Here is a 14,273-nt window from a genome sequence, read left to right on the forward strand (position 1 = left end):
AATCCCAACTTGGAAGAAAGATAAAAATGTTGTTGTTGTCCTAATGGTTTTGTTAATAGATCTTCCAACTGACATTGTGACTTTACATTCTTGGTTATGATCAACCCTTCTTCAACTTTCTCTCATACATAATGGCAATCAATGTTCAAGTGCTTAGTTCTCTCATGAAAGACGGGATTTGCAGCTATATGTTGAGCAGACTTATTATCACAAAATAGAGGAATAGGTTGTGGCACAATGACTTTGAAATCCTGCAACAACCCTTGCAACCATACTATCTCACCAGCTGTATAGGACATAGCACGGTACTCAGACTCAGTTGAGGATTTTGAGACTGTCTTCTGTTTCTTGGTTTTCCAAGAAATAAGAGATTCACTGAGGAATGTACACTGGCCTGTCACGGACCTACAACTGAATTGGTAGGCTCCCTAGTCAGCATCACAAAATGCTTGCAAACTAAGATCGTTGTCTGTAGGATAGAATAATGCTGCATCCCTTGTGCCTTGCAGGTACCTCAAGACATGTACAACAGATTGTAGGTGAGGTTCCCTAGGTCTTTAATAGTGAAAGCCTTGTCAAGCACACCTTTCAAGTGTGTCATGTAATGAATATCAGACCCAGTGACTAAAAGATCATCAACATAAACCAAGACTACCACAAAATATCTATGTAAATCTCTAACAAAGAGAGAGTAATCAGATTTAGATTGAACAAAACCTTGAGATAAGAGCAGTTTTGTCAATCCACATTCCATTGCCTAAAAGCTTGTTTAAACCCATAGAGAGACCTTTGTAACTTACAAACTTGACCATGCTTGGCTTTAAAATATCCTTCTGGGGGTTGCATATAAACCTCTTGATCTAGAAAACCATGGAGGAAAGCATTGCTGATGTCTAATTTCTTTATATGCCAACCTTAGCTGCTGCTGCTACAGATAATAAAACTCTTACTGTTGTGAACTTGGCTACAGGTGAGAAGGTATGTTTGAAATCTTTCCCTTCTATCTAGTTGTAACCTTTGGCAACCAAACGTGCCTTATACCTTTCAACAATACCATCTTGCTTGAATTTGACCTTAAACACCTACTTTGAACCTATTTCTTTGAATCCTGGTAGTGGCAAGTTAGTCAATTCCCATGTCCCATTGGTTTCCAATGAAGGTCATTAGAAGATTCAGAAATGACCTTATTATTTGGTGAAAATTCATGTGACTTATAAGGAAAAGAGGTATCATTAAAGATCACATCTCTACTCACAATGATTTTATAAGACTCTAATTCATAGAGCTTGTAGCCCTTTTGTTCATAAGGGTACCCTAGAAAGCCTTTGCATCAAACTTATCTCTGTGTCTTGCCGAAATCAAAGCAAAACACAAGCATCCCATGACCCTTAGCTCCTCATAACTGGTCTCCTTACCCATTAACACTTCAATAGGAGTTTTTCATCCCATAATAGCAGTGGGTAGTTTATTAATGATGTATGTAGCAGCCAATAAGCACTCACCCCAAAATTTCTTGGGCAAATTGGCATACAATCTCATAGCCTTGACAGTTTCCAACAAATGATGTTTTCTTTCTATTCTACCATTTTGTTGGGGAACTTCAGGAATACTGTTTTTTTTATGTAAGATCCCTTTCTTCGCAAATAATTGGAGACAAAATTCTTGAATTATTTATGTCCCATTGTCACTTCTGACCCTTTTAGGAGAAGTTCCATACTGAGTGTGAACATGAGCCAAGAAATTTTCTATGGTGGAAGGTACTTGTTCTTTGTTATTTAATAAAAAAAAGTCCAAGTAATCCTAGAATTATCATCCGCTATGGTCAAGAAATAATGTGCACTAGTGATGCTAGCTACCTTATATAACCCCCATAAGTCTATGTGTATAAGATCAAAGATATGGGCAGCTCTAGAGTAATCTCTCTCAATGGACATTCTATGCAACTTAGCCATTACACATGTTTCACACACATAGTTCTTTAAATCTCTTTTATTTATTATTGGAATATGCTGTATTTTTACATTGGAAGTATGACCAAGACGTGCATGCATTAATTCCAACTTACTGTGAACAACACACCTATCAATCTTAGAACAAGCAAAACTATTTTCTGATGAACATGAATGTGCTTTTATATGACTACTAGATGAACAAGAATGTGCTTTTACATGACTACTAGCATGACTAGACTTATTATCATTTCCTGGGCTTACAAAACATTGTTGCCTAAAATTAAAACCTTGATGCTTGAAATTATGCTGAAATTATAGAATTATTATCATTTCCTGGCCCTGTATAATGCATTGGTAATTATCAAAAGACACTTTCAAGCCACAACAAGATATTAACTTCCCAATGGATAACAGACTATGCTGAAATTCAGGAACATATAACACATCTTTCAACAGAATTCGTGGACTGATTTGTATATCACCAAAGTATTTTACTATCTTAGTAGAACCATCAGGGAGACCAATAAGGACATACTTAGGTAATACCTTTAAACAAAGAAATAATGACTCGTGAGTAGTCATGTGATCAGTGGCACCTGAGTCAAGTATCCAATCAATTTGACTAGATGCATTAACATCAGACACAGCATTAGTGGCAAGTATAATACCTGAAAAATTACCGGCAGCAGTATTGTAGTCCATAAGAAAACCTCCATCCTTAGACTGAATAGCTTGCATTACTTGTTGACAAATTGCAGAAACAAAAGCTGGATCCACCTTGAAGTGTTCATTTCCCTTAGAAGTACTCGCTGAGAATTGAGAAACAGCAGCATCAAGAGGAGTATCTTCATAAAACTCAGCTGCATTAGCCACGATGTAACACCCCCTTCTTACCCGGCCAAGGTAATAGGAGGATGTTACCATCTCGGTTTCACGAGACGGTGAAATCGGAGTTGCAATTGAAAAACAACTTAAATAAATGATAATCTTAGTGATTTACAAATAAATGAATAATAAATGTGAACTAGAGATTATACAACTTGTCTACCATCTAAGATAACTATCTATGCTACACGACTCCAAATCCGATGCTCGTCCCGTCTCCCGCCTGACATCAAAACAACCTGTACTTAACCTGCTCCTGATATGATTGGAAATATCATATGGATCGACACAGGCTACCCCGAATATAGGTGACAATTACACAGACACACAACACGTCAGTTTCAATAAATAAATATAAGACACAACATGATAACTAAAATGCAATAACATGCCAATGATACGAATGCAACACAATTATACAATCACCACGCCGGTACCGGCACACGCCTAGACGTACCCACAACCATCGGTGCCAGGGACACGCCCACGACACCACACCTCACAAACAGGTACCGAGACACGCCCAAACGTATCGGGTCCGAAAGCCAACCGAACCCCCTACTAGACGTCGTGCCTCAACCACACGAGTCCTTCCGTACTCAAGTGATTAATGTGCACATCCCTCTTGGAGTGGGAAGCTCCAACAGGCGACTCAAGTGTAAGACGATCTCCCAACCGTCTTACGTCTCCTCAACAACAAGTATCACCACCAACAACAAGTTCCAACTATCACATGTATCACTAAATGCATCATAATATGCCAATATGCCCATTTCACAATAAATATGCATACCTCTTATCAATCGTGCCTTTTCTCATATATCATGATTTCCAATCATACTACATAGCCATGTATACCAACAACCACATGTTATAATGCAAATCCAACAACATAAGAGACTCACCAAGATTCCTCAGACATTACCATGTGATGCAATACTACTCATAATATGGAAATAATGTAAAAGACACGCAAATATACACACCCACATTATTGAAAACCGAGTAGGATTAACCTACCTTTTAGCAATCTTCGTAAGCTACTCGAATCCGACCCGATTCCGTCTCATTCTATACAAACCACACAATACTATCACAAATACATCCTAAACTATTATACACTTACAAACCCCCTTATTATCACCCATTAATTGCCCATATTACTTACCCTAATTACTAATTAATTACTCACCACAAAAACCCCCCAAAAATTAGGGTTTAAACTAATTAGAGAAGGGTAGATCTTAACTTACAAAGTAAGAGGAAGGAAGGAAGAGGATGAACAATCCACCAAATCAAGCTTGAATCCCATGAGAGTGTGTTTGTGAGGGTTTTAGAGAGAAGGGAGAGAGTTTAGAGTAAGAAGGACGAAGGAGGAAATGATTTGGATAAGATAAGGTGTAATCCCGAAATTGGCGTTTATCAGGTACTGCACAGTGGCACTCGATCGAGTGCCGAGTCCACTCGGTCGAGTGCCACTCACTCGGTCGAGTAGAGAGTTCACTCGACCGAGTGACACATACTCGATCGAGTACTGAGCACACTTGATCGAGTGACCTCCACTCGATTGAGTGTTCAGTCCACTCGGTCGAATACTACGCAATTCTCAACAATAACCAGTTTTCGTAAAACAGTCATATCTCATTCGTCTTGGTCATTTTGGGCGTGTGACCTACCGTTGGCTTCATAAGAGAACAAGCTATCTCCTCCAATTGGAATCACATAAATACCATGTTTAGATCTCAAGTTATGATAGTTTTAAGACAACCCTTCTATAGGCGGATGATACCCGTCGTTGTGAGTACCAAAGATAAAATTTATAATTCCTATTAAGACTAACCTAGGCTAGTGGTAACAGGGTCGAACCACAAGGAGGCAGATGTAAATTTTAGTTGATTTAAGTTCAGTCTGAGGTAACTATTGTGGGGGTTGAATGAAATTGGTCTACAACTAAAAGTGAATAAAGATAGTAAACTAAATAAACGATTTAAACAGATAAAAGAAGGGTACTAGGATGATCGGTTCATTATAGCTTCGGCGGCAGCAAACTAAGTCGGTCTGAATCAAACACAGGTAAGGCGGGAGATAAAGAGGTCCTCTCGGTCCACTCTTAGCAAATAACATCTTTCGATCTCGCTATAGGTCCCTAATATCACTAATACTAACTTTCGTCCTGAAAAGTGACTAACGGTCTAAACTATACCTATCTTTCGATCTTAGCACAGTTTAGTCGATTTAATTGATGGTCAAATAACTTTCCCTATCTTTCGATCTAATGGGTCGGTCACAAAATAGGTATCTAACTGGTCGCATGCATTCGATTCGTTAAATACAAGATTAAATTCAATTAAAACGAAGGAAAACCCTACGAGGTCAGTCGATCGACTGACAATGTTAGTCGATCGACCAACACGCGAGACAGTCCGTGTCTAATCTAATGCCGCCTATGCCATAAATCGCCTACATCCTAGCACTAAAGAATTAGCTACTCATGATGAAAGTGATAACAACAATAAAACTAATAACGATTACTGAATTCATGCTTAAAGTAAATAACTAACAATGATAATACGATAATTGGCTTTCGGGATACTAACTAGCAAATCTATACTAATGATGAAAATAAAACAATAAACTGGAATTAGGGCAGAAGGAATACCGAGATTTCAGAGGAAAGATTAAGAACAAGAACAGAATTCCAATGCTAAAGCGATGTTCCAAACCCTAATTACTCGAATGAATAAAACTGAAAGTTACTGTGTGAAATTGTGATAAAAACTTCTATCCTAAACTGAATGTTTTATGTTACGTTATATAGCAAATAACGTAACATCTTATTTCCTAAACCTAGCATCATGGGCTTGCGCTTTCTCGGTCTTCTAATTCTCGTCTGGAATAGCAATCTGGTCGATCGACCCGATAAGGTGGTCGATCGATCGCTCCTCGAAAAAAACAAGAGCTTCGAACCCGAACATTGGTCGATCGGCGAGGGAGATGGTCGATCGACTAATGGAGTCGCTACTCGACTTCTTGAAACTCGTGGACTTGTCTTTTGGGCCTTGGATTGCGCACCAAGCTCGTTCCTTAAGTGATTCCTTTACGTCATTTGCAATGCAGTTTACTCGGGGACGGATTTGGCTTGATTTCCCGTTGAATTCTTCACATTTCTGCAATAATATACAAAATACGGAAGTAGACGGAAATAGGGAGAAATGTAGCATAAACTACAAGAATGAGCTCCGAAATGCGTGTAAAATGGGATGTAAAATATCATATAAATGACACGCATCAAACTTCCCCAAACCAAACCCTTGCTTGTCCCCAAGCAAGAACTAGACTCGATCTAAAGGAACGAGTTCAATCTCAGAGCGAAATGCAAACTGTTAAGCCTAAACCGATTTAATGCACAACCAACAATCAACTAGTAACGTGAATCATGCAAACGAGTTATGAGGTCGATAAAGACTGCTGAGCTGTCAACTGTAGAGACTTATCAAATTGGACCCTCGCGGGTCGCTCAAATCACTCAATAAGCAGAGGTGATATATATGTAAGATAGAAAGAATTAATTTTGTAGTGACTCTCACCTAACTACGACCTATGAAAACATGCCAGCAATAAAATATGAAAATGACCTCTACAACCGTACATACGCATTCCAACCAAACAGATGACCAATGACACATGCCGAGGTATATATGGGATATGTGAGGTATGGGTAAGAAGAGGCAAAACATTTTATGGTAAAGTGGAGGTACAGGTGATCAAGCTAGTACCAAAACAGAACCAAGTGGCAACATCCAGCTTCTTGCTCATAATCAAGCGAAACGGTGCTATAGCAAGCACAAAACTCACAATCTCCAAACTATCAAATCAATAAACTCCCCATAGGATATCAATGAAACATGGGAGCAAAAATCGCCAAAAGATAAGGATTAAATTATGCGAATTGACTTCTTCCTCGAATCTCAGTCGATCGACCATATTTGGCAGTCGATCGACTGCTTAAACAGTACAGAACCTCTTTTTTTTCATTTCTTTTTCGAATCATTTTTTTTCTTTCTTTTTCTTTTGTTTCTTTCTTTCCTTTTTCATTTTCCAATCATCATCTCAACAGAGCATATGCCACCAAAAATGAGTAACAATCCCGAAAACTCAGACTACTAGCTTGACAAAGGACAGGCTAAATGTAGGATGTAGTAAATGGGACAAAAAGGGGTATTTTTGGCAGTGTGAAGCTTATGGGTAAAATGAGAAAAGGCAACCTCTACCACATGTGTCAACAAACCACAAACCGAATGTATACAGGTATTAAGTAGATCAAATTTATATTCATGCAAATTAAGGAAACATGTCTCATAAGGAGTACTACTCACATTCCTAATTAAACCGGTCATGAATGTCACCAGTTATAGGCTCTAATTCTCAGAAATATGATGTAGTTTGCCAAAAATCAAACTCAAGTCTCAAGTTCAGCAAGAATGTAACGAAAACTCGTAGATATGCATTTACGATTCTACTAATAACATGTTAATCTAGCAGGGCTCGGGCAAAACAGGTGCAAATGCAAAATCATCATAGAAATACTACCGTTCCGACTCGACCTATATGCTAAAATAAACGTGCATTTTATGGAATTTTTTGAAATTTTTCAATTTTTTTTTGAATTTTTCTGTATATATAAGAGAAATGAAATAAACAATGCAAAACAAAATTGAACGTGAATGCAAGCAAATGATATGCGACGCAAAACCCTTCCCCAAACCAAATCGCACAATGTCCCCATTGTGCAAAATCATGTAATGAAGGAAAGAGAAATGAGAATTTGCGAGAAAATAAACAAGCAAGACACAAAGGAAAGATATGGAACTCACAAGACTTTAAGCGCAGCAAAGGAAACCTCCCCAAACCAGCGTGAGCTAGGAGGTTTCAGTAGCTAGCAGTGCTACCAATAAGAGTGCCTGAAAGACAGAAAATACCACGCATAAGACTGAGAAAACAATTTTGAAACGGTAAAGTTGTGCACAAATAAGAGAACTTGAAGAAAGAAGTAATATAACGGAAAATAAAGCGGAGTAGAAAACTCCCTTAGGTCCGCATATCGACCAAACACAGCAGGGGAGAGGTCGTGAACGAATATAGCAGCAGCAGTGGTCGATCGACCACTGAGATTAGTCGATCGACCAGGTGGGCGTGAACAGTAGCTCCTGTAACCTGCAAATCAGTCGATCGACCATGTGGGTCAGTCGATCGACTGAAAACACTGCTGCAACCTCCAATTTCTTCGTATTAGCTCAATAATTTGAGCTAACAAGCTCGAAATACCTGCAAGTACACAATAATACGCGCCCAAAATTTCGCAAAACCCAGAAAAAGGTCTAAAGTACTTGAAAATCCTAAGCAAACAAAATAAAAGCGAAGTTTTCGCGCACACAAAAAACAATAAAAAATGTCTTAACAAAGCAAATAAATGAAGTTTATAACGAGATCGATCAACTAATAGTTGATCAAGAAGGACCACGGTATGGCCCACTTCGTCGGCTTCTGGCTACTAGAGGTAGCCTCAATGGTGCTCATCTCATCAGCTGCACCCTTCTTAGCTTCGACAGTCGGAGGGCTCAACGGATCAACTTTGTCAGCTCCCCAATCAAGAATTCCGTTGGGTTCAACGGAATCCAAGTCAGACCGTCTCACCTTGGTTGGCTCATTTTCCACTTCCTCATCAGTCCCATAGCTTAGGCATCCAAGGCCTCCTCTTTGAATGATCGGCTTCTTTACAGCTGGCACAACTTGTAGCACTTCCTTCCCCAAACCAGCTCCTGCATTATCTAAAACAACAGATTCTTCCTCCTTCTTGCTCCCAATCTGGGGGCGGAGGGGTTAACACAAAGTGAGTGATAGGGACAGGCAATTCAGGAAGCACAAAGTACGACTTCTTTTCAGAGACCGTATTACAAGTAACAGGCCACATGGGATCCTTCTTTTTAGCAGATTGGGCAAAAATGATAGAGTGTTTCCCGACTTTGAAGGTCAAAGTTCCAGAGCCTACGTCAATAACTGCACCAGCGGTGTGCAGAAACGGCCTACCTAGGATGATCGGTATATGGGCATCCTCAGGCATGTCCAGGACAACAAAGTCAACAGGGAAGAAAAACTTCCCTATTTGGACGGGTATGTCCTCTAGGACTCCTATAGGCTCGACCGCGGATCGGTCGGCCATCTCGAATCTGTCATGTCGTGATAGCAAACCGGGTCAACTTAAGCCTCCTAGCTAAACTCAAGGGCATGACGCTTATGCTGGCCCCTAGGTCACACAATGCCTTCTCAATTGAGAAGGTACCTATTTTGCAAGGAATAGAAAAGCTACCCGGGTCCTCTAACTTATGGGGCGCAGTGTGAGACAGATAGGAGCAAGACTCCTTGGTGAGTGTGACAGTGTGCACTGTTTCAAGTGACCGCTTTTTGGACAACAGTTGTTTCATAAATTTAGTATAAGCGGGCACTTGGTTAACTAACTCAAGGAAGGGGACTTGTACATTCAGACTACGGATAACTTTCTCAAACTTACTGAAAGATACCTGTTCCTTCGTCGGCACGAGTCTCTCCGGATATGGGGCTGTGAGGAGTACCTTGGCTCTCTCCTCCAATTCACGCGCGCCGGCATCCTTGGACTTAGGCTGAAAGTCCGTCACCTTCTCTTTGTTGAAGCTAGATTTCTCTTCAGACCGTCTCAAATGAGAACCATTCACCGTCATTGGGTCGAACTTCGGGACTGGGACTGACCCATCAGCACTCGGGTCTTGTCCTAAAATCTTCGGGACTGTGGTTCCCCGAAACAAGTGGTCTCGTAGGTTATTTGGCATTAAAGGACGAAATTCTTCAATCGACGAGCGATCTCGGTCGATCGACCATCGTCCTCGGTCGATCGATCGAGATGTCTGATTCGAAGCTCCTGTAACCCGTGCTTCAGTCGATCGACTAGGTATATCAGTCGATCGACTGAAATACCTGGCAGACGTCTTTTTCTTTGATTTGTTCGTTGAAGCTTTCTCTTGACTTGTTTCCGGCTCATCTTTTCCAACAGCGTCCTCAACCATGGCAGGACCATCAAGGGTGGACCCGCTCCTCAAAGTGATGGCATTTAGGGTCTCCTTTTGTTCAGGTTGAGTAGGTAAGTGTCCGGGAGCTCGAGTGTTACTTTTGCTAGCCAGTTGAGCAATTTGGCTCTCTAGTAACTTCATCCCGTCCTCTCTTGCTTGGGACTCCTTTAGCAACAGGTTCTTAAGCTCAGAAAATTCAGAATTCTGCGATTGTTGCTGCTGTGGCACATAAGGAGGTTTCTGATATTGTTGTTGCTTTTGATGAGGGGGTATATAGGGTTGTTGCTGCGGCGGAGCTTGAGTTGGGTTAAGGACATTTTGGCTCCTCCAACTCAAGTTCGGATGGGTGTTTGGCTCATAGTAGGTGTTGGTCTGCCTATAGTGTTGAAAGGCAGCACAAGATTCAAAGGGACTAGGGCAGTTTTTCGAGACATGGCCCTCACCTCCACACCTTTCACGAGACGAAGGGACCGTCGACACAAAGATTGACTTGGTACATCCCACCTTTGGAAGCTCCTCCTAGCTCATACTTGTCAAATCTCGCGGTAAGAGCCTCAAGTGTAGCGACAGAGGAGGATTCAACAGCTCTCTTCTGGTTCCCTCTAGAATTCCCATACTCGGCCTTGTGGGTAGCTAGATCGTCAATGATCTTCCACCCCTTGGTTGCTCCCAAATTTTCAAAGAAATCTCCGTTGGTGCAAAGATCCAAAATGGCCCTCTGATCGTCGTACAACCCATTGTAGAAATGATTGCACAAGCTCCACTTTTCGAACCCATGGTGCGGTATGGTTCGCACCAACTTCTTAAATCGGACCCATGCTTCGTGGAAATTCTCATCTGGCCCTTGTTTAAAGCCCGTGATTTGAGCTCTAATAGCAATCGTCCTTGAAGCAGAAAAGTACTTCTTGTAGAATGCTAATGCCAATGTATTCCAATCAGTGATCCCCTGAGCGGTCCGGTCCAAATCTCTATACCACTCCCTTGCAGCATCACGAAGGGAGAAGATGAACATAGTCTCCTTGATCTGGTCTTGGGTCACGCCAGCTGGTGGGGGTATGGAACAGCAGTAGTCAATAAAGGTCTCCATATGCTTAGCTGCATCTTCATTTGCAGCTCCCCCAAACTGGTTTCTCTCAACCATAGTGATGTAGGCAGGCTTTGGTTCGAACTTCCTGGCATCACCTGCTAGCTCGAACCCCTTATATAAGTTATCGGCTGTCGGCTCAGAATAACTAGCTATACTTGCTTCCTCGGCCATGACTGGAATTTCCGGAGAAGTAACTGTCTCGGCTGAAGAAGTGGAAACGGGCGAAGATGGTGGATTATCTTCGAACAGTTCGTTCTCGTAATAGCTTGACAGAGTACTCAGCTCTTCCTCTGTCGGTAGTATCCTTTTTGTTCGTCTCAACTCGCGCAAGGATCTTTCAAGCTCAGGGTTCAACGGTACTAATTCTCCACCCTGTGACCTGTGCATAAGAAGAAACTACAAAAAGAATATAAGAAAAGTTTAAGGAACGGATGTCCCTTAAACTAAGAAAGACTAAAAATAAAAACAACTAAAATTAGGACTATTGCCTCCCCGGAACGGCGCCAAAATTTGATACCCGTCGTTGTGAGTACCAAAGATAAAATTTATAATTCCTATTAAGACTAACCTAGGCTAGTGGTAACAGGGTCGAACCACAAGGAGGCAGATGTAAATTTTAGTTGATTTAAGTTCAGTCTGAGGTAACTATTGTGGGGTTTGAATGGAATTGGTCTACAACTAAAAGTGAATAAAGATAGTAAACTAAATAAACGATTTAAACAGATAAAAGAAGGTACTAGGATGATCGGTTCATTATAGCTTCTAAGGCAAACTAAACTAAGTCGGTCTGAATCAAACACGGGTAAGGCGGAGATAAAGAGGTCCTCTCGGTCCACTATTAGCAAATAGCATCTTTCGATCTCGCTATAGGTCCCTAATATCACTAATACTAACTTTCGTCCTGAAAAGTGACTAACGGTCTAAACTATACCTATCTTTCGATCTTAGCACAGTTTAGTCGATTTAATTGATGGTCAAATAACTTTCCCTATCTTTCGATCTAATGGGTCGGTCACAAAATAGGTATCTAACTGGTCGCATGCATTCGATTCGTTAAATAAAAGATTAAATTCAATTAAAACGAAGGAAAACCCTACGAGGTCAGTCGATCGACTGACAATGTTAGTCGATCGACCAACACGCGAGACAGTCCGTGTCTAATCTAATGCCGCCTATGCCATAAATCGCCTACATCCTAGCACTAAAGAATTAGCTACTCATGATGAAAGTGATAACAACAATAAAACTAATAACGATTACTGAATTCATGCTTAAAGTAAATAACAAACAACGATAATACGATAATTGGCTTTCGGGATACTAACTAGCAAATCTATACTAATGATGAAAATAAAACAATAAACTGGAATTAGGGCAGAAGGAATACCGAGATTTCAGAGGAAAGATTAAGAACAAGAACAGAATTCCAATGCTAAAGCGATGTTCCAAACCCTAATTACTCGAATGAATAAAACTGAAAGTTACTGTGTGAAATTGTGATAAAAACTTCTATCCTAAACTGAATGTTTTATGTTACGTTATATAGCAAATAACGTAACATCTTATTTCCTAAACCTAGCATCATGGGCTTGCGCTTTCTCGGTCTTCTAATTCTCGTGCCTGGAATAGCAATCGATCGATCGATAAGGTGGTCGATCGATCGCTCCTCAAGAAAACAGTAGCTTCTGGAACCCGAACATTGGTCGATCGACTGAGGGAGATGGTCGATCGACTAATGGAGCTGCTACTCGACTTCTTGAAACTCGTGGACTTGTCTTTTGGGCCTTGGATTGCGCACCAAGCTCGTTCCTTAAGTGATTCCTTTACGTCATTTGCAATGCAGTTTACTCGGGGACGGATTTGGCTTGATTTCCCGTTGAATTCTTCACATTTCTGCAATAATGTACAAAATACGGAAGTAGACGGAAATAGGGAGAAATGTAGCATAAACTACAAGAATGAGCTCCGAAATGCGTGTAAAATGGGATGTAAAACATCATATAAATGACACGCATCAGCGGACATTATAACAACTCCACTAAGTCGAGTATAGGTTATACTCGGTCCACTTCATAGTTATAATTCACTCCCGAGTGGCCTCTCGTCTAGCATAAGATCTTATCACGCATCCCAAGGCTCCTTTGCGGGTCCCAAAATATCCGGGTGTTACACACGAACTTTGAGCCACCATAGCTATTAGGACCATTATAACCAGCATTCTTCTGAAAACCTGCCTTTCTCGCATGATAGCTGGCTCGTTGTTCTGGATGTAGCACAAAACATGTATCAGGTGTATGTCCTCCTTTGTTGCAGGCAGAACACCATTTGTCACCAAGCTTTGGCCTTTAACCATCTCGTCCCTCTCGTTTCCATAAACCTGGAGATCCACCTTTCTTAGAATAATCTGCTCTAGCTGCATTCAATGTACTAAAATCAGGAGCTGACTGTAGTATCTGCGAAATATTCTTTTGGCTTTCAACTTGCTGGAGAATAGAATATGCCTTGTTGATATTAGGCAGAGGGTCCATTGAGAGGATGTTAGTCCTGAGATGTTCATAAGAACTGTTTAATCCCATCAGAAAAGTAATCAGCTTTTCCTTTGAAACTGCTTCTAAAACTTTCTTCAGGATATTACAAGTACATTTTTCCATCGTTCCACAACTACTCAGGAAAAGGTTCCAATTTCTTCAATATCATCCCAGCGACGTTTGAGCTTATTGAAGTATTTTGCAACAGAATCACTATCCTGAGAGATATCCTTGATTACTTTCTTCAATTGAAACAATAGAGGACCATTAGATTGGCCATATCGTAATTGTACATCAATCCAAAGCAATCTTGCAGTCTTTAACAGCGTAAACGCTTCCTTAATTTCACCCGTAGTCGAATGAAGTATCCAGCACCGCACCATAGAACCGCTCCTCAACCATTGTTGAAACTTCGGTGAAGTAGATTCAGGCTTAGGCATTCCTCCAGTAACGAATCCTTGTTTATTCATCGATTCGAGTGCGAGAAGCACACTGCGACTCCAGTGCGCATAGTTTTTTCCATTGAAAATCGTATCGCTTAGCTTCATTGAAGGATAATCTGATTGCGACAAGTAGAGAAGATCATCGTACGGATTCTGATAAGTTTCTGCAACGTTTTCAGGCATTTTGTGAACGTTGAACCAGATCGATTTCACGAAATTAGCGACTTAAATTGATGCGAATCAAGGATATGAAGCTATTCGAAGAAAGAAAGAGTGAA

At 40.7% G+C, this 14,273-nt stretch overlaps 1 protein-coding gene across 1 annotated transcript; it reads right to left on the reverse strand.

Moving 5' to 3' along the window:
* Nucleotides 1-13,689: 13,689 nt before the first annotated feature.
* LOC141590530 (uncharacterized) lies at nt 13,690-14,178 on the reverse strand. The gene has a single exon (XM_074411116.1). The coding sequence runs from the start codon at nt 14,176-14,178 to the stop codon at nt 13,690-13,692; it is 489 nt and encodes a 162-aa protein (XP_074267217.1).
* Nucleotides 14,179-14,273: the final 95 nt, after the last annotated feature.

This window comes from Silene latifolia, chromosome 7, assembly GCF_048544455.1.
Source record: "Silene latifolia isolate original U9 population chromosome 7, ASM4854445v1, whole genome shotgun sequence".
In the NCBI taxonomy this organism is placed as follows: Eukaryota; Viridiplantae; Streptophyta; class Magnoliopsida; order Caryophyllales; family Caryophyllaceae; genus Silene; species Silene latifolia.

Bases quoted from the DNA above. Each gene is read 5' to 3' on its own strand.
- LOC141590530 (XM_074411116.1), bottom strand. From the start codon at position 14,178: ATGCCTGAAAACGTTGCAGAAACTTATCAGAATCCGTACGATGATCTT.